The sequence below is a fragment of the Sceloporus undulatus genome, chromosome 5 (assembly GCF_019175285.1).
Source record: "Sceloporus undulatus isolate JIND9_A2432 ecotype Alabama chromosome 5, SceUnd_v1.1, whole genome shotgun sequence".
Taxonomy (NCBI): Eukaryota; Metazoa; Chordata; class Lepidosauria; order Squamata; family Phrynosomatidae; genus Sceloporus; species Sceloporus undulatus.
Genome location: NC_056526.1, coordinates 178,840,352 through 178,866,723, shown reverse-complemented (window position 1 = coordinate 178,866,723; position 26,372 = coordinate 178,840,352). Strand labels below are relative to the sequence as shown.

The 26,372-nt window shown below is 41.3% G+C and overlaps 1 protein-coding gene and 1 pseudogene across 3 annotated transcripts in view; one reads left to right on the top strand and one right to left on the bottom strand.

The window, feature by feature from the left end:
- ARHGAP24 (Rho GTPase activating protein 24) overlaps positions 1–26,372 on the top strand; it is a 387,405-nt gene that overhangs the window by 301,581 nt on the left and 59,452 nt on the right. For 2 of the 3 annotated variants that reach the window (XM_042468375.1, XM_042468377.1), the window contains one exon: positions 17,831–17,953. In XM_042468375.1, coding sequence (XP_042324309.1) covers positions 17,831–17,953 — 123 coding nt within the window. Of the gene's footprint in view, positions 1–11,307; positions 11,327–17,830; positions 17,954–26,372 lie in introns of those variants that run through there. The other variant, XM_042468378.1, reaches the window with a different exon arrangement.
- On the bottom strand, positions 18,371–19,686 carry LOC121930794 (annotated as a pseudogene).

The following is a 26,372-nucleotide window of genomic DNA, read 5'->3' as shown; positions in this document are numbered from 1 at the left end:
CAAAACAAGCGTCAAAGATAATGCAGTACATTGGCAGCTGTTATAATAAGGTGGCATTTAGTAAATAATAATTTGAAAAAACAGATAGTAGTTTGCTCACGGGATTTATAAAGGCATCAGGCCAAGCAGAGTGGTTCCACTACAACTTGTAATTGGTCTCATGCCTGCAGACAACACAGTAAATTAGATGAGTAAAGAACAGGTTTTCAGTGCTGGTGGTGAGGATAGGGACAATTAGAAGTGAATGTCTTTGTTCAGCCACTGCTGTTGTCCAATCAGAAATTATTCCAAAGAGTAGCACAGGGTAGCTGACACTTTCCCAAATTAATTTCTTTTTACTCCATTCACTTCCCTGGTTTTTACTCAAAGTATATTAAGTTCCTGTGTAGGCATATTTACACTGCACTCTGATATCACTCTATCTTGTAGAGCATAAGGATTTGTAATTTGTTGTACTTCAGAGAAGTGCACTAAAGATCCCTATGAAAAAAGGTCACCAACTACAAATCCCAGGATTCTTTAAGAGGGAGCCATGTCAACTAGAGTGGCATTAAATTGTAATAAATGTGTAGTGTGGCTTCTTCTGTATCTGTCATGACTTACCCTCCAGAATCTGACAATTCAGAGGGAGAGGAGGAGGCAGAGTGCCAGGAATCTGCAGCCCTTGATCATAAGGCCATATCTGAGTCCAAGGGCCAGGAGGTGGAGGCTGCTTCCCAGCAGGAAGCTGTAGACATTGAAAATCAATTGTTATAATTCATTCAGCAATGGAATGAAGAAAGATTGCCTGATCCCAAAGGTTATGAAGTAGGAGACATTGACTTAATTAGGAACCTGGGGTCTTGAAACAGCTGCCTATAAATCTCCCAGCTACTCCCTGGCAGCCTGTTGTTTTCAACTCTCCTTCTTTACGACTTGCAGTACTCTTTGGAGTTTTTGTTTTCTTGACCTTGCACTGGCTACGATTTAGTACTGTGTTTTATTTTGTGCTGGCTTTGTTTGTCGAACTACCACTTTGCTGAACCACCTCTGAATAAGATGAGGACCACCCTCTTGCTTCTCCCTTCATGCTGCTGGACACTCTGTGACTGACCTGGGGCCCATTCACATTACAAAAAAAATCGGTTCTGAAACCGATTCAATCACGTGAAGTTCCTACTCACCCCGAATCTCACACAAGTGAATCCGGGGCTTGCACACCCGTTCCGTGTTAAATGGCCCCTAGCGCGGGTCTTTTGAAATCGGCGCAAATACCGTTTCTTTTTAAAAACCCCGGGTCCTGGGAATGAGAACTTTGGCCTCGATCACGATCGAGGCAAATTGAGGGAGGGATTTACGTCAGAAGGTGGGCAAAGGGCAAGGCATTTCCTCCCCTCATCGGAGGGGAGGGGGAGGAGGAAAGAGCCCTGGGAAGAAGGGAGCAAGGGAAGGCATTCTTTAGGAGCCTCTTTTCCCTGCATCCCCTGCCCAAAGCCCTCTGTTGCTGGGCATTCCTTCCCTTGCAGGAGGAAAAAATCAGGTCATGAATGGAGCTCATGTCAGGCAACCCCCCCCCCTTTTCAAATTCAAACAATTTTTTTTGAGCGAACATGTGCATTGTTTATATTCCAGAAAGTTGCAAACAATCAATGTTACATTTTTAACAATTTTTTTGAGCGAACATGTGCATGGTTTATATTCCAGAGGCAGATGGAGCCAGGCTTGCACTTGCTTTCTGCAGAGGGAGAAGCTACAAATGTTGCAAACAATCAATGTTACATTTTTAACAATTTTTTTTTGAGCAAATATGCGAATGATTTGTCTTCTTGAGCAGATACAGCAAGGGAAGCAAAGGGAAAGCTAATGTTGCTTTTAAAAGCATTAAAAAAATGCATGGCAATCCCATCCTCTGCCTGGGACAGGGGCAGATCTGACCCAAAAGCCCACAGGTTTATAAAAAGAGAGAGAGAGAGAGAGAGGCATCTCTCTCCCTGCTTCAGCCGCTGAAACCCCTGTGCCTGGCTCTTTAAAAAGGGAGGACACTTCCCCCGATGCCCTGCAAACGTCACCATGACGATAGCTTGATTGGCAGCGGCCAATCTACAGAATGCATTCGATTTCTGTCAAAATGCATTCGATTTCAATTTGTAGTGGGCACTTGCTAACGGAGCGATTCGGGGGAGGGGCATCCGGATCATCCCAGTTCCCTCCATGTCTTTTAGGCCAGTATGAATGGGGCCCTGGATTAAATTGACTGCTCAATAGCTTTTGGATTCTAACAACCTGATTTCTGAGACACTTGCTGAGTGGAACATAAGACATATTCTTCTTTGACACACTATGGTTTTACAATAGTGTTTTCCCCCAAAGTTAAAAGATACAGTCATAAATGGCAGCCCTCCAGTAGCAGTAGTATCTTTTTAAGAGAACAACTGTTCAAACATTTAAACTATCAAAGAGATTGGAGCTATCAGAGAATTAGTCAAAAGTGATTAGTGGAGATTTCTGACTAATTAGTAGGTATATTAGTGCATTCTTTTAGCAAACAATAAGAAGAAGGGGATTAACTTCATGGTGAATTATTTTACCAGCTTTCCTTCCCTTGGGATGAATTCTGAGTGTGTATAAGAGACTATGAGTGTGTGTGTGTGATTGTGTGTATGCACAGAGAGAAGGAAAGAGAGAGACTCTTCGCCCCACATTGGTACTGTTGTTACACTGAATGTTTTACAAATTCCATGTCCAGGCAGAAGTTCAAAAGGAAATGGAGGTTAACTTGGGTAAAATGTGATCTGAGTTTAGAATAACCTAGGCATGTCAAAAATTGCAGTCTCAAACTTCCAGTACTATTTATATGTAGGATTCTGTCTTCCCTATGATCTTACATTGCTTTAGTCATAAAGAACACTTTTCACTCTAATTCCTGCTTTCCTCCTCCTTCTCATTAACACTTTAATTAAAGCTTCTATAATCAAATCTATTTTAGCCAATCTTCACATAAGTATTAAAATTCAATAAAAAATTTAAAATATAATTACAGGATTTTGTCTATTATTTATCACTTCCTCCTAAATAATGCATTATAACCTCATAATATTAAAGCAAAAAATCAGTCAGGGAGGAGGAACATGTACAAATCAAGACATATAAAAGAAGATTCCTAGTTCCATCTCTCTCACACAGACATTTATATCTCCCCAAAATATTCCAGCTTTACCCCATTTAATTATTTTCCTCATGGTTCCAAAATATTTCAGCTTCTTTGGGATTATGTACTTCTTTCTCTTCCACTTTCTTTTTCAACAGACAATTTACTGGAATGTAGGTTTCTTATGGTCTTCTGCATCCCCTCCCAGGAATAGTTGGTATCTTTTAAATCAATGAGATAGGTCTTAATGAACCCCTAAGGGAGCTAACCAAGGTGCTCAAACTATTCTGGGTGAGTAGGTTCATGAGGATAGGGCTTGGTACTTTGAGTAGTGTACTTAGACTTTCGATTAAAATCCAAAGTAAATTCATGGTCCCATTACACTGAAGCCATTGCCATGCTTATTTCCTTGATATTTTAACACTGTTGTGGAATTTGACTCCACATGATCCTTTTCTTTGTTATTTTCTTCTTTCTGATGATAGTACATCTGTACTCTGGATTGTATTCTCATGTGCAAGAATGATATCAGATAAATAGAAAATGCATGCTTCCAGGATATGGTTGAGCTAAACACACACACAGGGGGAGCATTTTCCTAGGACCATACCTGTCCCCGCAAATGGGGACAATATCTAGTGCATTCAAGAGGGATAAAATATTTACAGCTTTCTTTGGCAATGATAGGTGGGCCTTGCTTTTAAATGCCTAGTAGCTGTATGGGTTTCTGTTTATTTGACTGCCTTTTAAAAAACTTGACTGCTCCTTCAGGTAATGACTCTCAAGAGCCCAGTCTCCTGCCCCATGAGAATGAATGATGATGCTTTTTTCTTCAAGAATGCAGTTTAGCTTCTGTGGTCAGCTGAGAACCATTCCAAGTGATGACAACATGTTATATTCTACCAGACCCTTTGCTCCCCCAATCCCCCACCACATACTTTAAAAACATGGCAGAATCCCTGCCCCAATATTTATTGAAATTCAGCCAGAATTAAGACAGGAAGAGGGTGACATATAACTTCCAGTTTTTATTTTGGCTTGTGGCTTTTGACTGCTTTTCAAAATGGGTTTTGTCAGGTTTTTAAGATATGTGGATGTTGGAAGGCAAAAAACACTGGGAGTTTTTTCAGTGGCTTTGACCCTTTGTGCATGTTTTTTGGTGTAAAATCACGCAGATTTAAAAATAAATTAGAGTGTCTGGGACCTTTGGGAGGCTTTAGGGACCACAGTCTGAGCCCCCCCCCCCAAAGGTTGCAAGGGGCCTACAAGTTGCATTTTGCCCACCTCTGGTCTACATGAATCCTGACAATAAATACTGTGTATTGTGCATAAGCTGGAGTAGGGTTACCCTAATGGGTTGCACTGTGCTTTGCTACCCATGGATGTGGGTGCCACCCCACTCCCGCCACCCCCCCCTTTGCCATTGTAGCCACAAAGAGAACCATAACACTGGTATTAGGTGGGACACACACACACACCTTCTTTGCCTCCTTCAGAAAAGAAGGGAAAACTCTGCCTTGCCAGTTCATAGGACTCTCAGGCATTTCCTATACCATAAAGCAGTGATCCCCAACCTTTGGTCTTCCAGGTGTTTTGGCCTTCAGCTTACAGAAGCCCCCGCTAGTTTGTCCAACAGGAATGCTGGGATCTAAATTACAAAACAGCGGAAGGACCAAAGGTTGGAAACCATTGCCATGGAGAGCCACAGCAGTTGTTACTGATTTTGGATGCAGCTGCACTGATCATGGATGCCTTTGCCCTTGGTAGCTTGGCAGGACATTGTGGCCCCTTGACACCAGAAAGTTGGTTACCCTTCAATTAAAGCATGATGGAGATGTGTTTTGTGATGGACATGAGGATGTAGTGCAGATCTGCATTCTTTAATCTTTTTTCCCGTGTGTATAATCTTTAAATCACAGTGCAGCATGTAATTTGAAGTCACTAAGAAATTTAATATCATCAGCAAAGAAATGAGGATTAAATGAGAAGATTGCTTTTATTGTTGTTGTATCTTATATTGTTTGCAATGACCAAACAAACGATCTTGATTGACAGAATGTTGTTCTATTAAAACCTCTTAGAGATGTGATTTTGGGTTTATTCACAGCAAATATTAGATTAAATGGTTTGGCACTGATGTGAGAGATGATTTTGTGAGGAAGCTTACAAATTAATTTGGCAAAAACAGAATAAGAAATATCTCCTGAGAATATAGAATGAGCATTGCAGATGGTATGAAATCAGGATTAGAGAGAAATTAGTTTTCTTGTGAGAAACTAGCTGGGCACATACACACAAAAATTAGTTCATTTGAAAAATGCTCATGAAAAAATGCGTACATTTTAAAAATGAACAGAAATAGGCCCTAGTAAAGAACACAAAAAATGTGCATTTTTAGCATCCACACAAAAACCTGTTACACTATTAGGAATGCTTGCACAAATATATATCAATTTCCACACAAAAGGCTGGGATGGAAAGTCTTGCAGCCCCATGTAGACCTGATGCAAAACAAGCTGGGTGGCTGAAAAAATGAGAATATCAATGAGATTCAAGTTTGGCATATCATTCATCTCTCATATGAAAACTCAGCCAAACTCCTAGCATGAGAATAGACTGAAGATTTGACAAGGGTAGCTGATTTTGTAAAGGTATAGTTTTAATGGCCTCTGAATCAGTTCACATTTAGCTGGATTAGGCAAAGCTGTGTTTGTGACCATTCACCATCCAGATTCCCTGGATCAGTTGTTTTTCTGGCCAAAAAAGAGGATGAGTTGCCTCTCTCGGAAGCCAGCAGAAGTAGTGTTTTAAATAGATTACAACCATCTCCTCACCTGGTACTGTTTAAGTTCTTTTTAAAAACTGTTTTTCAAAACAAGTAAATCTATGGTTCTTGCGGGGATTTTTTTTTTCCTCCAACTTTGTTTTGAGGGGACACTTTTAACAGTGAATATTGCTTCAACATAGTCCGAGGAACAACTGATCAGGCCCCAGACCTACTGTAGTTGCCTATTCCTGGCATACGGACTATTCTTTTTATGTGTTGTTTAGACTCAGTTAAAGAATATGCAGAGCTTGGGAAAAGTTATGTTTTGGACTACAATTCCAAGAATCTCTCAGCTAATGTGGTCAGTCACTAAAGAATTCTGGGAATTGTAATCTAAATAAATAATTTTTCCAAGTTCTGGGAATATGTAGCCCATAGGTCCATTCCTCCCCATTACTTGATTTTTTTAAAAAAAATATTATATAGGGACTGAGGATTGGGAGTCTGTATATGCCTTTTAGTGCTCCTTTATATTAGCTTTTGGCAAAGTATCAAAAGATTATATGCAAGGGACGAAGTAGCATCCTTATGCTGGGAATGAAGGCTGCGCCTTCTCTCCATGCTGAGAAACAACTGGAATGAATCTGGGTGTACCTCCACAGTTAATGAGTGAACATGGAGACAATGTTGCACACCAAGCAGAGTGCACAACTTCTGTCATTGCCAATAGTGGTAACAATGGCACAGGCTTGGTGTCACCTGATTTGGGGGGAGTTTCCGGGGGCGGGGGCCTCCCACACTCGCTCATTTGGCAACCCAGAGCTGCAGGAAGGGCAGCCGGGAAAGTGAGGGAGGGGATCTTGCCCCTCCTTTGTATATGTGCAATTTCATCCTCACGCAAAGGCCAAATCAGGAGGGCCAGGCTCTCTCCTCCTTTACCAACATACAGCTTCCGCATGAGGAGGAAGGTAGGCAGAGGGGAAGCAAATAGGGTTGGGTCAATCCCCTTTGCCCCCGTACAGTTTCCTCATGAAAGGGAGCAGGGTGGAAGTGAAGCCAGGACGGCTGGGCTCGCTTCTCCTTTGCCTCCATGCAGCTATCTCATGAGAAAGGAGCAGGGCAGGGGTGAAGCCAAGAGGGGCCCACTCACCCCTCCTCCTCTTCTGCTGAGTTAGCTTCTTCCTGAGACAGAGAGCCATGGCAACAAAGAAGAAGGGCCAGGCATCACCAGCAGCACCATTCCTCTGCAGTGGGAACAGGTTCTCACTGGGCGTCACCCTCTTCTGAGGTCTCATCTGTTGCAATGTGCACTCCACACACACACCCTAATGATGCCACTGATTGCCACCAACAGCTTAAGTAAGTACAGTGATGGAGGTTTACACTATGTCAGTGCAGAGGCGTCGCTGCTCCTGGTGTCACCCAATGTGAGGGTGGGGCTTCCGGGAGCAGGGCTTCCAGATTGGGGCAAGGGCTTCCTGTTCTCCTCATGAAGAAAACCTCATTTTAAAAAAACCTGAAAACACTTCATATAAATGTAAATCCATGCTTCTTGGTCCTGATGTCCTGGAAAAAGAGGACCCTGTCTGTGAGGCTGCCAAGACCTGGAGATGCCCTCCCAGCAGCCCCACCAGGCCCGTCATCCATGCACAGTGGTTACTGCCTTGCCCCCTCCCTCCCTCCTTGTAGCTCCATGGCATTGCCCCATCTTTCTTCTCTCCCCCTGCCACTGGACTGTCTTCATAAAGAGGTGGTGGCAGGTCAGCTTTGAGCAGAGGAATGGAGAGAGGCAGGCAAGGCAGCTGTGGGCCAAGGGAAAGGCAATAGGGGAAAGATAAATAAGGGCCATGAGTGGTGGCAGCATTTTATGTCCTCTCAGAGAGAGGGAAGAACAGAGGGCAAGTCTCGATGGTTGCTTTGTTCTCCTGCCCTACCCCCAGCCCTTGTAGTAGAACCATAGATCTTCACATGAGGAGAACAGGGCCACGAAAGGAGATGCAGGGGGTGCTCAGCCTTCCTTGTTGTTGTGGCCCAGTTCACCTCATGATGAGAAGACAAGGAGGTAAGGGGGGCCTGCCCAGAAGACAACCCTCTTCTGGGCTGTCACCCAGTGTGGTCTGCACCCCGTAGTGATACATGCCACTGTGTCAGTGTGCTGCCAGATCTTGGTCAATGATTACTTCAAGGTGTCATACAAAGGTGTATTGCAACTTATGTGAAGTTAGATGTACTGTATGTGTATGTGTGTGCCCATGAAGGGGCAGAAAATGTGTTGGCTTGTATACCCTCAACTGCCCCAACCCTTCTTCTTAGTATGGATGCAGACATAACCAGCTGGGCCACAGAATTTAAAAGTACACTCTATAACATTTCTGTGCACATACCTGACCATGCATCTGAGTAGTAATATTTCCACAGACTTTCTACTGTGATGTTAGTTGGCCATATGTGTCCTGGTTTTCATCTGTGAAATGTTGGGTGATATGTAGCTACTCTATTCATGAACAAAGGAAATACAAGCTGCAAAGTTGCATGTTTGAAAACAAAAATAGAAGGTGAGCATTTGTATTTCTTGAGAAGGTCTTGTTCATCAGAGGGAATCACTAGAGGGTCAGAACAGGAAAAGGCTTGAAAAATGAGCTATGAATTCTTGCTACAAGTATTGCTTATGTGATGTCAAGAAAAATAAAACATAGGCCCACACTGGAATGTTAGAACCTTGTTATCCTATGCCAAATAATGTTCCTGGCAAGCACAAGGGCATGCAGAAGAAAGATAAAGGCCAATCCATCTTGTATAGGGACCATTTCAGCAAAATATGCTACAGAGGACACCAACTTATCACCAAAAGGGACATGACCTTTCTATCCATGCTGTACTATTTATTTAAATTCACTTTCCTGGATTTCATTTCAGTCTTTCCATCTGAGAATGCCTAAGGTAGGCAACATCAAATCAAAAATTGCGTCCACATAAAAACCAATGAAAAACAGAATTAAAGACAAAGTGTCAGTCAAGAATCCAAAAACACAGATAATAGCAGATAATATACTTTATGTTAACTGGATAGTTCTAAGAATTGTCAGGAGTTGCATAGGCAATGTGCCTACTATAATATGTTGGGAGGTAAATGTGATAGGATATACACAGTAGAAATAGTGTTGCTAAGCTATGGTGATCTCAGACACAGATGCTGAGATAATACTGGAAGGGAGGAAAGCATAAGCAAAGTCTATTCAAGAGAGAAAGTATAATTGTAGCAACAAAGAAAAGGGGTAGTATGGGAAAGAAAGGAAAATGTGTTTATTAATTATAACAAATAAGAATTAAGCTCACCAGAAATTTGAAATTCTGTGTAGTTTTATTGGGCAGTTTTAATGCTTGCTGGTCACTTCTGGCAATGAATATCACTGGATGGATCTTTAGTTTTGTTAATAAAGGTTTACTGCATTTTAACTATCAAGGTCTGAATTAGGTATCCTGCTGGAATTGACAGAATATGTGTTGGAATAAATGTGTGTACGTGTGTGTGTGTGTGTGTGTGTGTGTGTAATAACTTTAAGGAGTATCGTTGGTGACACAATTCAATTACCTAGAAAAGATGAAATATCCAGAACTATCCTTCAGTTTCAAGGTCATAATAAGATGATGATAAGGAAGGAAGGCATGGGTTAGGATGGATAGACATCTGTCAAGTCCATTTGTGCAGCATCTGCCAACAAGACTAGAGTGGCAGTTGGGATTAGAGCCATACTTACTCTCCCCATTCCTTTTCAAACTGTAGGGAGACAAATTTTCACGTACAAAAATAAGCAAAAAATTTATCCTTGTTGACTGTGATTTTTGCACCTTTTGTGACTTTTTTCCAAAATTTTCATTCAGTTTTTTAAAAAGATGAATATGTTTTTGCATACAAAAATGTATTCATGCAAAATTATGTTCGCATGATGTTTCCTCACCAAAAAGATATTTCTTTTAAGTTTTGTATGAGTTTTATAATATGCAATTATTTTTAAAATCAAAAGGAATGAGACTTCCTATGGCAGTCCAAGAATACTCTGCATCCCTGTCAGAACCAGTGTGATATAGCAGTTTGACTAGGAATCTGGGTTAGCTATAGAAACCCACTGGCTGTCCTTGGGCAAGTCACACTCTCTCAACCTAAGAGGAAGTGAAAAGCAAACCTTCTCTGAATAAATATTGCCATGAAAACCCTAGGATAGAGTTTTTATAAATTAACTTAAAATCACCTATCAACAACTACTTTCTTGTAGCTCTTTATCTTTAAACTGGATTTGGACCAGACAGCTCTTCAAATGGAGAATGACTTCAAATAGAGAATTGTCTTCCTCACCTCTTCCCCAATAGTAAAATGGCTTCCCATTGGAAGAATATTATATACATATGTCTGGTCAAATTAAGTATGCATAAATAAATTTAATTCTAGTTATTTATGATTCAATCAAGGACAGGCTTTGCTTTCAAATGTGAACTATTAAATTATCCTAGTAAATGTAGAAAGTCTGTTGTGAACCTTTTAAATTTTGTGGTCCCACTGTTTTGTGTGTGTGTGTGCATATATATATGTACACACATGCACACACATGCACACACAGAGTTTGACTATGTATCCATATTTGTATATGAAAGCTTGTGTGCATGATATGAGTGTGTCTGCCAAGAATAACACTTTTTGAAACTGACAAAGTGACCATCATTCACAAAAAAACCACCACCACCATGCAACTATGATTCTATAACTTCCCATTTATCTGGAAGTAAACTCAATGGAACATCGTTTGGACAGACATATACTGGACTTTAAGACTCATTTTGTCCATGTGTGTAAGCTTTTTCAAAGTGTATGCAACCATGGTTATCTAACTTGGATAAGGAGTTCCTTTTCCCCACTGTGTATGCTTAAAAGCCAGGTGGAACCACAAGGAAGCTGTTTGGACTTGATCAAACAGGAAACAGGCCTCGAGATTTCAACAAGTTGCTCTTATTCTATATAGACTAGAAGGTAGCTACTTAGGGCACCTTGCTGAAAAACCAGGCAAAGGCTTCTCTTGGTCTCTTCTAAGGAGAAGATGATCTGAAATTGCAGATGGAAAAACACTGTGATCAAGCCGAGGGAGTTTTTCAATTTGCTGAACAGAAGTTCTTAAAATATTATTGTACACACCTGAACTGTGCCAGCTAGTTGCACAAAATGGCAACCAGCCATGGGGTGGAGTAGTTGAACGCAGCCTTGATCAAGAAGCACTTCTGGCTCTCTACTTACTATTTACTAAACCACTGGAGTGGATCTGAGTTTGCAAGGGAGAGGGCAGGCAACTGGAATGAGTTACTTATAAAACATTTTGCAGGGGTTGGAGTTGGTGAGAGTTAGAATATGTCCTTTCCAAGAAGCAGGAAATTGTAGAGGACAGGTAGGTCATACTCATTTGCCATTCTAAGTTGCTGAAACCTGTTGGTAGTGGTGGTGGTGGGGGTGGGGGTATAGAAAGAAATCCAACACTGTAATGAATAACAACAATGCTTAAAACTAAGCAGAAAACTAAGCAACTGTACATATTTGTTTGAATCCTATATAATCATATCATCAACTTAGATAAGTATAGTATGTTAACATCCAAAATCCACAAAACAGGGATACCTTCACTGGGTCAACTAAAATGCACAGAATACATGATGCAAGCTTTCAAAGCTCCACTGGCTTCTTCATCAGGCAAAAAGATTAAAAAGCACACAGGAGAAAAAAAATGTTGTTGAAGTCACAGGCTTACGTTTTGTCAAGATGTTTGAGAAGAACAATATCAACATCTTGACAAAACGTAAGCCTGTGACTTCAACAACATTTTTTTTAATTTCTCCTGGGTGCTTTTTAATCTTTAAAATGATATGGAGGGATATGCATGTAGGCAGAGACCATGGAGATTATCACACAGTGAAGTCCCACCAGGATAGACACAGGATCTAAAACTCAAAGATGGATCCTATCACATTGCTCTGTGGCCAGACAGTACACAATGTGTATACAATTTTTGAAAAGCTGCAGGAGAAGCCCGGAAAAGCTGGAGTTGCATTTGGGCTGCCTACTGCCTGGCCACGGTGCAGTGCGATAGGATCTGTATTTGAGTTTTAGATCCTGCATCTATCCTGGTGGGACTTTGCTGTGCGATAATCTCCCATTCCTCCCTTTTGGCCATGTGCACTCTGGGAGCCAAAGAGTCATAAACTCCAGGAAATAAAATTTAAACTCCATTAGCAACACAAAAAGAAACCTCCTTTGAGATCCAGGTTGTGCAAAGCTAGCATCCTTAACTGAAGTCCAAAACACACTGCAGAAATAATCCAGTTTAAGACCACTTTAACTGTCCTGGTTCAATGTCAGGTAATTCTGAGAACTATAGTTTTGTGAGACATTTAGCCTTCTCAGGGCTCAGGTGTCACAATCAACTACAATTCCCAAGATTGCCTAGAAGTTAAAGTGGTCTCAAACTGGAGTATTTCTGCCGTGTGTTTTGTACCTAGGTTTTTGGCCCCATACAGACAGGCCAAAATAAAGCTGCTTCGGGTCACTTTGGAGTTATTCTGCTTACATGATGCATGTATCCTAAAAGTCTGGAGGCTGTGCCAATGCCATGCTCCAGTTCTAAGGACTGGAGTGTGGCTTTGGCACAGCTTCTGGAATCTTAGGACACATGCATCATGTAAACAGGATAACTCCAAAGTGACCCGAAGCAGCTTTATTTTGGCCTGTCTATATGGGGCCAAAGTAACCTCTCCTGGGCCACCAGGCTCAAAATTCGTGGAAACTTCATTAGCACATACTTTAACTGGCAGCAGACTGGATGACCTTCTACCTATACAACCAATGCCTAGTAAAGTAGGTTGGAGGGGTATTACAATCATGCACCAATTTGACAATCACAACTTAATCACAATTTGACCCTATTGCCATGATTGTAACTCCCTCATCTACTTTACTGGGCATCAGCTGCATGGGGAGAAGAAAGTCCATTTTGATGGTGATTGGAGCATGGGATGAATCATATTTCTGTCAGGTTTTTTTTGGGGGGGGGGGCGGTCAGACTAGGGACTTTATCACATGGGGGAAAGTGGGGGTTTAAACTGTCATACCGTGAAAGTTGTGCAATTGTGGGGAAGATTTTCACACATATTGCTATTGAAGAGTTTCCTCGTGAATGATTTGTTGCTTGTTATTACCTGGTTATTGCCGGGATAAGTCCTCTTTAATCACAGCAATCACAGCAAAAATCTTCACATGCAGTTTTTATGAGATAATGACAATTTAAACCCCCTCTTTTCCCCCAATTGTCCTCATGTGATAAAATACTAGGAGATGATTGTTTGGTGCAGGACAGACGGTCCCAAAGCGCCGTGCCACCGCCAATTCTAGGGTTAAGGACCGCGTACCAACCACACAGTCTCTAACCCTGGCACGGAGTGGCGGCGAACTAATGGCAGTGTCCCGTGTACACAGGCACCATCATTTTGACATAAGCAACGTGCAGCATATACATGTAACTGCGCGTTGCTTACATCATAAGTGCGCCATTGGCACACTCATGACATCCACCCAGCGGCTCAAAAAGAACCCGCTTTTTCTGGATTCTTTTTACTCTGGGGGATGCCGTGCAGTTTGGTGGCTGCGGCATCCCTCTAGAGGGAAATAGGCCGCTGGCAGGCCGCCCTTTTGGGGCGGTCTGTCCCAGGCCTTAGTTAACTGTATGCCTGATACAGGATTCTAACCATGTTTTAGATTTTGTTTTTGTTTTGTTTTTTTGAACTGGAATGCTTTGTTCAGCACAAGGATGTGTAAGCTTTTGTGTTCCACAGAAGTCTTCACTAGGAAGATTTTTATGCTGAGGCCCAGTTTATATATGAATGGCCTTCAAGCGGGTGGAAGGCAGCAAATACATTGCACACGGGACATTACTTGATTTACATGATACTGAAAGACTATTGTTTAAAAGACATTTTTAAAAACTTCTTTTCTTGTCCTATGTAAGATTGCTAGGAATTATACCTGCAACCTTTTTTTCAATGCAAGTTATTTGCTCTCCCACTGGGCTATCTCTGGCAATACTTAACTTTGGAAAAGTCAAGGGAAGAACAGAGTTACATTTCAGTGGTTGTTCAGCAAATGTGCCAGAGGCCAAAAGCTTCATCTGATAGTTCAATTCTCATGGATAGTAGGTTGTGCAGGGAAGCAGTGTTGCCATCTGCACTATTTATTCTGGAAGCAGATACCATCCAAACAGGAATACCCTGGTGTTCTCCAGGACTTTTTGGACTACAACTCCAATCACCTTTCACCAGCAAAGTGATTGGTGAGAGACTGAGAGAGTTGTGTTTGCTTTTAAATTTTGAAGCAGAATTATATCCTGCTGTTCACACCCAAGGGCTTCCAGAGTGGCTTAAACATTATAGAAGCAGACTCGTCTCTGCCCACATGCTTATAATCTAAAAGGCACAAAGACTCAGATGTATTGACAAAGGCTGCATCCGTGCTGCAAAAATAATCCAGTTTGACACCACTTTAACTGCCATGGCTCCATGTGGAATTCTGAGAATGTTAGTTTTGTGAATTCTGGGAATGGTAGTTTAGCCTTCCCTGTCAGAGAGTTCTGGTGCCACAGGATAATCATTGATAGTGGTCTCTCTAGGGGATTGGAAGCTCTCCATTTTCTCCATTATAGATATGAAGCACTAGTACAACCTTACTGGACAGCGTTGAATCAAAAGAACATCAGAAAACTAAGGGATCGGAGGCTGTGTCTATTCAAGGAAGACAAAGTACTGCCTAAAAGGAATAATTTAATGGCCAATTGTCCTTATCGCCTCTTTCTCCCTCTGTCAGGAACACATTGAAGCAGCTGTCCTTTGGAGTCATCACAGGCTGATGGTGTTCCTGGCAGAGCTGCAGGATGACAGAGCAGGATATTGCTATATAATCTGTAAATCACCCCTCAGGCGGGCTCCAGCCATTAGCATTTTGTTCTTTTCTGGGAATGGCATTTGTGCACTCATCTCCTGCGGTTCTTTATAGCAAATCTTAAGATGAGTCTTGAAACTGATTTCCTCTGTGTGAAGAATTTCATAGAGCAGGGATCGGGAAAATGTGGCTCTGCTCAATCTTTTTTGAAAAAAAATATTTTAAAGCGTTTTAAAACTCTAAATGTCCTCCAGAACATGGGAGTGAGGGGGCATTTCTGTCATGTTTTAGCCCCCTTGTTTAAAAAATGCTCAGTAACAACTGGAAGTGACCTATGGGCACAAAACAATAACCCCAGGAGGGAGACATAACTAAGACCCTGTGCAGAGTGGCCTTAAAGGCCAGCTTGAGGGTGGAGTTGGGGCATGGCATCCACATGACACATGCTGCTCCCAGGGTGGTGTGATGGCATGCATCACTCCACACAGTGTGCAGCATCATGGCGCTCCTCTGCTGCTGCATCCGCACGATGCAGTGCCAAATGAACAATGTAAAACCACAGCCCCATGGCTATTGCACTCTTTGCTTTTTGTGGCTCCTTTTGCATCCTGCAAAGGCCAGATCAGGGCCGCGACATGCAGTTGCCAAAGCCCCAATCTGGCTGTAAAAGGAGCAGCTGGAGGTCACCCCTTCAGGGCTGTCTGCACAGCCCTAAAATTGTCCTCCCAAATGATATGGGGAACAATTTGGTGTTTTTTTAAAAATGAAAATTTAAAAAATGTGGTGGTGGATGACAAGATCTGCAAGCTCTTGTGAGAGCTGTGTATATCCAAATGACTTTGGGTAGTTTGCTAACCCTTGCAATAGGTGGAACTTTATTGAATGAGTACCTCCTACTCCTAAGTGGCTACCCTGTATGGGAGACTTACAGGACAAAGGTGTTAACAGCAAGGCTGCTATTAACCCTAAAGGCACCAGAACCTGACTGGAAGCTAAGTAGGACCAGCCCTTTTAATATTTGGATGGGAGACTGCAGATGTAGCCCGGTGCTATAAGGTATATTTCAAAGGAAGGAAGTGGCAAAACCACTTCTGGTATTTCTTGCCTAAGAAAACTATATGATATTCATGGGCTCATCCTAAGTTGACAGGTGACTTGGAGGCCGTTGTTGTTTTTCTTGTTATGTGCCATCAAGTCCTTTCTGACTTAGGGTGATCCTAAGGCAAACCCACCATAGAATTTTCTTGGCAAGATTTGTTCAGTGAAAGTTTGTCATTGCCTTCCTGAGGCTGAGAGCATATGACTTGCCCAAGATCACCCAGTGGGTTTCATGACCAAGGTGGCAATTGAACCCTGGTCTCCAGAGTCATAGTCCAATATTCAAACCACTGCTGAAGACAGACACACACACACACAGCCGTTAGAGCCAAGGTAGGCATTGTGTGGCTCCCCTGTGGCTGTGGGACTGCAATTCCCATCATACATAGCCAGCCCAACCAGCATTGAGGGATGATGGGAATTGCACTCCAGCATCATGTAGAGGGCCCCATGTTGTCCATCCCTGGTTTAGCGCAAAGATGGAGAACTGTTATTTCCTTCTGCTTCCATCTGTGTGTCATAAGACATACTGGAGGTTCTGTAGATTTCAGGAGTTAGTGTCAAACCTGGACAGTGGTTGGAGGAGACAGAGGTATAGCAATGGCATTTGGTTAAGCCTACACTTGAGCTTTCTCCTCAGGGGAAAATTCTCATTCTGTTTAGCTCTTAGTGATTTTAAATACATCTTGGATCTAATACATCCTGAAGGTTTTGTCCCAGTTCCTGTTGATTTTAATTTTGATTCTTCATCTTTGATATTTTGTTCATTTCTTTCCTGGCACACTGCTTGGGGGTTCTTTCTTAGGGCTGAAAAATGGTATAAAATATCAGACAGGAATGACACCATCATATACTTTGGAGGATATGATTTGGAGTTTATTCATCTTTTTTCATCCCTCTTACCATTTCAAAATGGTGTACATGGATGTCCACCTCCCCACATTATGCTCACAACGATAACCTTTCTCAAATAAATTTCTGAAATAAATTCACTGCACCACCTGAAATCACTCTCTCTGTCTCCAAATCCACCCCCAATTTGAGATGGAAAAATTGACTGAGTTTTATATGCAGCATATTCCCGAAGTTGCAAATCTCAGGGGAAGATAAATAATAATAGGCAAATGGTCTTGTATGGAAGAGTAGCCATATAGTCTGAAGGCACATGTTGCTATTTATTTATTTATTGTATTTATACCTTGCTTTTCAGAAATGCTCTCAAATTGGCTTAACATGCTAAGCTAAGCAGGTGTGGGTCTGGTTAGTATCTCGATGAAACACCACCTATGAACTCTTCAATACACTAATTTGAGTTCTCTGGGCCAAATCCAGTTATCAGTCCCAATGGGAATAGACATATTGGAGCCAAAGGGACTTAACACAAATGTTGACTTAGAAAGTTTCCACTTATTCATTCATTAGGTTTATTCTAATTGGGATTGCTAATAATTGCATGAGAGAAGAAAGGTAAGATATAACACTTTTAAATAAAATGAAATTGTAAAGGGTGTTCTTATTAATCAACTGCTGAAAATATTGTAAAAAACTCCAAGTTTCCCTCAAGATTTTAGTCTGACTTGATGCCCAAAAGATGTTCTGCAATTTTGATAGCTCCTAAAATTCAGAGTAGCTTTCATGCTCTAATGACATGGGAACTGCTAGCTACCACTGAAGCAATGACAGAGAAATTGAGAGCATTTATTCTTCACCTTAAAGAAAGTTTTGTCATTCACTGATAGACTGTGCTAATCTTATCAACTGTTCTGTGATCACGTGGTGCTAGGTTTCCCTACAGTGTTTCATTGCTTTTGTGAGACAAATTGGGTCGGAAAGAGAGAATTGTCCTCAAGGTCTTTGTCCTCTTTTCTTGTAGGGGGAGATAGAGAGCGGATGACAGCGAACCATGAGACATACCTTCTTATGGCCAGCACTCAGAATGACATGGAGGACTGGGTGAAGTCTATCCGCAGGGTGATATGGGCACCTTTTGGAGGTGGTGAGTACAGCTCAAGAGAGAAGGACAATATTTTACCTTTAGCCTAGTCTGTTTCAACTGTAAATGGAAAGAATATTAGAAAAATGTTTTGAAAATGTGTTTCTTGAATGTTGGGAAACCCTGATGAGAAGAATCCTGGACTGATGAGAATCCTTACAGTTCAGGACTTGTTCTGCACAAAATTTGACACATAGTTGTTGTTTTGTGCGTCTCTCTCTGTGTAGAAAATGTCATTTTCTTTCTTCTTCTTTTTTCAAGAAGTCAGTTTACTGAGAATAAAATGGATATACAAAAGACGTATAGAAAAAGTGTAGAGGTTTTAAGAACTAAATTTCAACAGCAATCAACAGGATGAGGTAGTTTTAGATTCTGGTTGTAAGAATCAGCATTTTGCTTGGTACCTGTTTTGTAGAAGTAGATAGTCCAGAGACATTGTCTGGGATTCCAGCCATCTCATTCAAGGAGCATATCCTGCTTTGGAAGTGACATGGTTTTGTCCTTGGCAGGCATGGTCCAAAGGGTGCTTATGCTTGAGACAGAAGTTCTGGTGACACTGGTCGCAAACTAGGTTCATCATCATCTCTTTCTTTTTGCAGTCTGGGCTGAAGCACTTGTTTGTGAAGATCTTTTGTTTCTGTTGGGCAGAATCAGGTTTACACTCTCAGTTCATATGGGCACCAACAACAGCGTCTGGCATCTCCCCCTTTCTGACTGGGATGGGAGTCTTGAAGAGAGGACAGATAGGAACCTGCACATCCTTTTTGTATGCAGAAGAACACTTGTGCCGGTTGTATGCCACATGGTCTTTACAGAAGACCTCCTCACACGCATCACTTTTCAGGGGCAGAAAGTCCAAGTGTTTGCAGGTCTTCTCAGAACAGTCTTCACCCAGGCTAGGGAATTCAATTCTTGCTTTATCGCTAAGGCTTCTTCGCACTTATCAACCACTGTAACGTGTTACTCCCTTTTAATCAGAAAATGTCATTTTAGTAGAGTTTGGGCACGTATGGATGCCCAGCCCTCTGGAGCCCTAAAGTCAGCCCGTGGCTGGCATTTTGTGCCAGTCTGTACTGGGCCTAAGTCCCCAATTACAGCATTTTTAAAAAAAAAAATTGGCACAGGAAACTATTTTCAGCCTAGGAAGCAATATGTCTGTGTAGAAATATTATTTTCTGAGCAGGAAATGTTTTTGCAAATTTTCCACAAAATAAGTCCCAAAGAAGAAAATTGCTAACATTAATTACCCTTTTCTTCCTCTGAGAATGAAATGAGCAAATAATCAACATTCCCTAATTTCAACCAAATACCAAATCTTCAACAGTTAACACACACACACACACACACACACCTATCTTTATGACCTAGAAAATAGGTCATTTTATTTTGGATGTAGCATTTTTTTTTCATTTTGTGTTGCTAAAATATAGAGAATTTTGTTCCTAAAATACTATAGATTTAACTACAGGGATTTCATGACTAGCAAATTTATGAAATCTGATTTTTTTTAAAAAAAATAAAATAAAAATAAAAATCCAAGATGGTATTCAGTAGACAAGAGAAGTGGAATGGCAAAATACTGTAATGAGAATAGTGTGCTAAAAAGCATAGGTTTAGCTCTCAGCCTACCTGTACATTTGATAGATGGCCTTAAATTATTGTTCTCTTAGCCCTGATCTGTTATGTGGGAGTAACAATAATGACCTACTGTACAGGGTTGTTACAGGAATTGCCATGATACTATAAACAGAACTGTTTCCCTATTTTAGTAAGAGGAATGGGGTGAATGAGAAATTTCTTGGGCTTGCTGCTCATTGCAAGCATGCACAGTTGGCATCTCCCAAGACTAAACATTGACCAGAGCACAGCTGAGTCATGAAATCTGCATACTTCTGAGGCATGTGATTCTTTGAAAACTAGAGGAACAGGGAATATGTGTTTGGAAAAGAGTGTGTTTTCATATGTATATAAAATATGTATATTTAAAAATACACACAAAAATGTAAACATGTAGAAAATATGCATACAAAAATGCACAAGTGCACACAAAAAATGGGGGTGCAGAGTCAGAATGAACTCAGAGATGGAAAAATGAGAATCATGAGGATATTCAGATTGACAGATTCACTCATCTCTAGGATTCACATATTCAGATCTAATACCCACCAGAAGCCCTGCAGCCATAGAACTGGTATTTCTATTGCAGGTTCCTAGGCAGCTATCTGGAACAGGGATATTGCTCTTCCGGGGACAAATGATTATTCATGTCATAATCTTCTACTTGGATTATGCTGGGGTGAGTTATGAGGCAATGTGCCTTCTCAGCCTAACTTGTTCCCCTCCCCTTTCCAATTGCTGGACCCCATATTACTTAAAGGAAGAGCACAATTCATATACAAATAAACTGAATTATAGCCTCAAAATAAAAATAGCATGCCTGATAATGGGAGCTTTGGAATTGTATCCAGCCTGACATGGTTAGAAAGCCTTCTTCAGAGCTGTGCATGCAGTGCACAAAGGTCTAGCATGTTTGCTTTAGTGCTTGGTGGTGTTTAAGCACTGTATGTATGTGCTACTGATATCCCATTTATAGTTTTTACCCTACATAAGACCAATGCAGATGCAGTGCCTCAAGTGGTTAAGATGCTGACTCTGTTGATTGCAAGATTGGCAGGGTGGCAATTCGAGGCACAGGTGCCGCATGATGGGGTGAGCTCTCATCACTACTCCCAGTTTCTACCAACCTAGCTGTTCAAAAGCTCAATTTTTGCCACAATTGCATTAATTAATGAAAATGGAAACATACTATTTTGAGAGCTGCCATTATTTCACATCTCCACAATAGTGCAACTGGGGCTGTTTCTGCCACCGCACCTTCCTGCTTTATGCCTTACCCAGCATGCCTTTCAGGTATTTTTAAATTTTATTTTTATTTTTACTTTTTAATGTAATTCTATTGCATTATGCTAATGTGGTTTAAGTAAGGAAAATAAAAGAAATAGAAATAGGAAAAAATAAAATAAAGGAAATCACCTTGCTTGGGAATAGTGAGGGGTGGACAGGGGGAGAGGAGGAGACACTGACACCACATAACTGCCAATATTGAAATGGCCACAGCAGTGACGTTTTGCACCTGAGGACTAATGGGACTGCAGCAAGATTGGGAGCTTATTGATGGGTTTCCCCCATCAATGAAAAGGGTTGCCCTAACCACACTTCAGAGACACAGCCGCTACAGGTCAGAGGCAACACTGTGAAATAAGTATCACCAGAGATGCCATTTTCCAACTGTAATTGCTGTTTAAAAGCTACATTTAATAATTTCCTAAAACAACCATGTAAAAGCAGCTGTGGCTGCAGTGTCCATGGGGTTGGTGATTCCCCCTTCCCAGGCTGTAGTCCTAACTTTACAGAATGTAGTGCACAAAGGTGAACTCTCTCCCCCCCCAAACAAGTTCTGTACCTGGGATGATCTCTTTAAAGTTCAGATGAACATCAGAAGCAGATTCACCACACTGCTGACATTGAAGTTACCAAATGCTACTGTGTAAAACTAAAGAAAACAGAAATTGTGGCTTGTTTCCAGTAATGGCTGGCTGTGAAAATAAATGTCTGTCAGTTCCGTATCAATATTGTGTTTTTGTAACAGAACAGTGCTGGAGTTAAAAACAAAACAAAACAAAAAACCATGTTTACTGTTGGAAAATTACCCCTTTCACTTATCAATTAGACCATGGGGGAGCCTAAGGGAAATCATCATTGTTAACAGAAGCGTTATGGGGGAATTACACCATATGTGTGCTCCCTACCCAGTATTTAAGGCTGGGAGGTTTTGTTTAGGAAATAAATTTCAGCCCTTGGCTGGTGGTCCCATCCTGTGGCACTGTTTCAGCTGGAGCCCTGCCCAGTACTACCTTCAAATGCATCTGCATCTCTGTGTTGGATCTTCTGGGAAGGGGGCTGCACACCAGCTGAATGAAGTCTGAAACACATCTGAAATACATTCCACTTGTCTGTTAGGAATCTGATTTCTCTGCAAAATAAAAACATAATGAAAGGTCTCCTCCACACAAGAATTTTGAGCTCCAGCTGTGATGACCTACAACTGAAAGTTTAATAACTTTCCTTTGCTCAAGAAGGTCAGACACTTGTTGGATTTCTCATGGCTCTCAAAAGCTGTTCCTTTCCATTTCAGTGTGCGATACAATTCACTAGTTGAGGCGTATGGTGTTAACAATCATTTGACTGGTTCAGGAAGATCCTGCTTTTGGTTTTCAGTCATAGGAAAGTGGAAGAAATTTTACTTCAATGTTGGCAGACATATTACAGTCAAGAAATTGTTATTGGATGTTTTCCCTAAGCCATTCCAGGCAGCAAGGTAGTGACCTTGGGACAGACATTCATTCATTCATTCACTCATTCTCTCTCTCTGTCTTTCTGTGCCTAACCTACTACACAGGGTCGCTGTGAGGATAAAATGGGATGGGGAGGACTCTACACCCCCTTCAGTTCTGTGAAGAGCAGGTGGAATATAAATTAACAACTGCAGAAGCACCAGCAGTATCCATAGTCCATTTTGGCTGAGATTCAGTAGGACTGCTGATGGACCATTTATCTCTGCCATCATAGTTATATTGTAGTTTGAAATGCACAAGGATTGGCTATGGCAATGTGCCCAGTTCTGTCCATCTGTGCTTGTATGCCAAGGGGAGAAGGCATACAAGCCAAACAAAGGAAAAGGTTGCATTTGTACGAGGGCAGGTGAATGTCTTCCAAGTGTATCCTTGTTGCCAATGAGTAGCTGGGGGCAGAGTTACTCCTGGGAGCTTCCTACTGCCCTTGTGTAATGGGGAATTGAAGACATTGTGAAATGAGATGTAGGATGAGCCCTTCTATAGTGCCTAAAAAGTATTTCCTTTCACATAACCAGGGTTTATGTCAAGATAAGTCACCACCATCCTGTGTGTCTTCCTCCCCATTTTTATCACCAGCACAATCTTGTGTGCTAGTTTAGCCAATAGTCAACAAATCATCCAGTTGCACCTACTGAGTTTTGTGGCTGAGCAGCAGGTAATGAAAGCCAACATGGTGTAGTAGTTTGAGCATTGCACTACAACTCTGGAAAACAGGGTTTGATTCCCCACTTGAGCATAAAAACCCATTGGGCCAGTCACATGCTCTCAGCCTCAGAGGATGGCAATGGCAAACCCTCTCTGAAAAAACTTACCAAGAAAACATTATGATGGGTTTGCCTTAGGGTCACCATACTGGGAGGCACAAAACAACAAGCAGAGGATACAACGGTACATTTTGAACTGTAGGTGCTCCTTATGATAATCCTCATAGCTACATGCCCAAGGAGAGTCCACAAGCATTAGCAGCTGTGTTGATATGAGAGCATGTCTGTGTATATACATGTCCATAGGATGCAATCCTGTATGGCTCTGCATAGAGCTGCATTTGTGTCTGGAGAGAGTTGAGGTGGGGGGGGGGGAAGCAGAGAAGTATCTGGTTATGTCCCAATAAAATGATCAACTCCAACACTGGGATGTCTACAGGACCACAGAGGCTTCAGCAGATGATGTCCTCATTTCATATCTGGCTGCAGAGACATAGCCATATACTTCTGTAAGCCCCCTTCCCACTCCTCTTTGGGCTCAAATGAACATGGTCAGGGGCTTCAGAGGCTCTGTGGCAGGGAGACCTTTGGTCATTGCACAGGGAGGGAGGGAGGGAGGGAATACCAACCTACACATTGACTAAAGAGAGACATACTTAGGTGTTGGATTAACTTATCCATGCCAAAGAGCAGCAGTTTTGCTCTGGATATTCAGCTCTCTCCAAAGCTATGATGAATGGCTGTCTTCCCACGCAACTCGTGAGAGCCTCCCAGTGTTCCAGCTGTGGGCACCAGTTACCTTGAAGTCATAATGATGCCCCTAGTTTTAACAGCATGGCTGAGCATCTCATTCTGACCTCAGCAGTGCTACTGGGTGATGAACGAGGATCATGTGGGAAGGCAATCGCAGCTTATCATTGTAGAGAGCGTGGGAGAAATTCAGGGAGAATTTGCAACCAGAATATTGTGAGGACAACCTGGGGTATTATGACTAGTGAAAACAAGATATCTGAAGATGACTATCATATAACTTCTCAGTCTTCTCTTCTCCAGCCTAAACACACTCAGGTATCTCAGCCATTCCTCACAAGGCTTTGTTTCCAAATCCTTTACCAATGTGGTCACCCTTCAAGATGAATAGTAATAATAATCTATAGACTCCCCATATCTGCACAGCACCCTTAATAAAATCCTCATTTAAGATACAGCATCTCAAAACAGATGGGTCGTAAGACTGATTAACAACGAAGAATGATCAGATTTTACCCTCATTAGCCAGCATCCTGTTGGTTAATCCCAACTAGAGTAGATCCAGTCAATTATGAGTTGAATTTTGTGTCAACACATAGATAAATTCTATTTATTTAATGTGTCTACTCTTGTCAAGACTAAAAACATGATTTGTGTCATTAATTGGAACAGAATTCCTCAGGAATAACATGTGTTGCCCAAATTTGGTGGAGGGAACCTCTTAAAGTCACCAATCTAAAGGGAAAAGTTATAGAATTGCACCTCCAAAAGCAAGGAAATTTAGACCATTTGGACATATGGGGCAGGTAGATATAACATGGCTGTTTTTGTTTTGGAAACAGCATTGTGTATTGAATTTGGCTACTGTGAATATGAGAGAATTTCTGTTCATTGCTTTAAAAAAGAATTTAACAAAATAAACAAATTGCAGATATTATGGTCAAAAATAGCAGAATTCGTCAACATTTTAAAAACTGCATGTAAGAGGAAACAAAACACAGAGATTCCCCCCATCAATACCTTCCATCCATTGGTTAGCCTCAGTTAAGTAATAAATGTATTACTTCTTTAACAGAAAATTTGGCACCAGAAGCAGAAATGGAATGAAACAGAAAGGGATAGATTCCTCAACCACAAAAAACAAGAGCTGTCTAACATATTTTAGCAAACTTTTTTATTCAGAACTAAACAACTGGGCAGGGATGGAAAAGATATTTAACATTATTCCAAAAAGTGGTTTAATATGTTTTCAAGCATTGAGAAATCCTAATGAGAAGAATTCTGGTCTAGGGACAATCTTCACAGTTAGGGATTTATTCTGCAAATTGTTTAATATTTCTCTGCTCAAAAACAAACTAGCAAATACATATAACCAAAATATACACAATTACAAAACAATGTTTTAAAAGATTGAAAAAGCTTTAGAAAACATGAAAGTTTTTAATTGCGATTTTGAAAAAATCAGTGAAAGAACAGTCCACACATGTTCTGGGAAGCAGTTCCAGGGCCATGGAGCAGAAAGTGGTGGTGGGGGGGGGGAGAAATCAGCATTTGTTACCGTGCAGCTTTTTCTGCACAGCAATATTATTGTCTGCACAAAACATACTGCTTTCTGTGCCAGATAACCACTACAAATTTTGCACAAAATGACTCCCAAATAACAAATAGCCTTCTCAAACTGCATTGTTTTCTAAGACTCTCTGACATCAGGAAGAAAATTATTAAAAGGATTCTTTCTTTAAGAAGAAAATGACTGTGGAATTGCTACAACCAAGTCAGATAACCCTTCCATAAGTAAATGTTTTCACCTTTCTGGAGACCACGTAAATCTTTCTTCTAAAAAATATTCAGAAGTGACATTTGCTTTCACCAGCTCTACTTTCCTTTTGATTTCCATTTTGATGGCCAAATTTATAGATCTATGTTTTCTTCTTTTTTTTTTAACCATAGTGGGGGAGCTGATAGAGCAGACTTATCTTTATTCTCTATTTTTCTCTTCACATTCACTAAGTAAGACATTCTGGAGGCAGCTGCTCCTTACCTGATTTGTTGTAGTCAAACACATATGGCTATAGTAGTCCTGAGTAGAATAGAATTCTTTTTTTTTCTGTAGTCATGCTTTGTTTATTACATTGATTACTAATTACTGCTGCAACCCAACACAGAAAGCCTGTATTTTTCCAGAGCTCCTTCACTGTCCTCCAAATCGTGATGCTGCTAAAAAAAATCCAGCTAGACAGAAGACAAGGATTAAAAGGGGAATCAACAGGTGTAAAACCCCTTTGTAAAAAGGAGTTCCAGCCTCAGACACTTTGGCCTGAAACAGATGGGCCAAAAGGACCATGCCAGCCCTAATCAGGGCAGGACCAGTCCTGAACCAGGTCTCCAGAAGGAGCTGTTTATACCTGCTTCTTTTTGGCCTGGTTCTTCTTGCTCAGTCTGGTGTCACTGCAGCTTCCACCAATGTTTGGCGCATGTGATGTCTAAACGCCATGCCCCCAACCTGGCCCAAAGGTGCCCATCTGTTTTGGACCTCTGTTTGGACCACCTGTA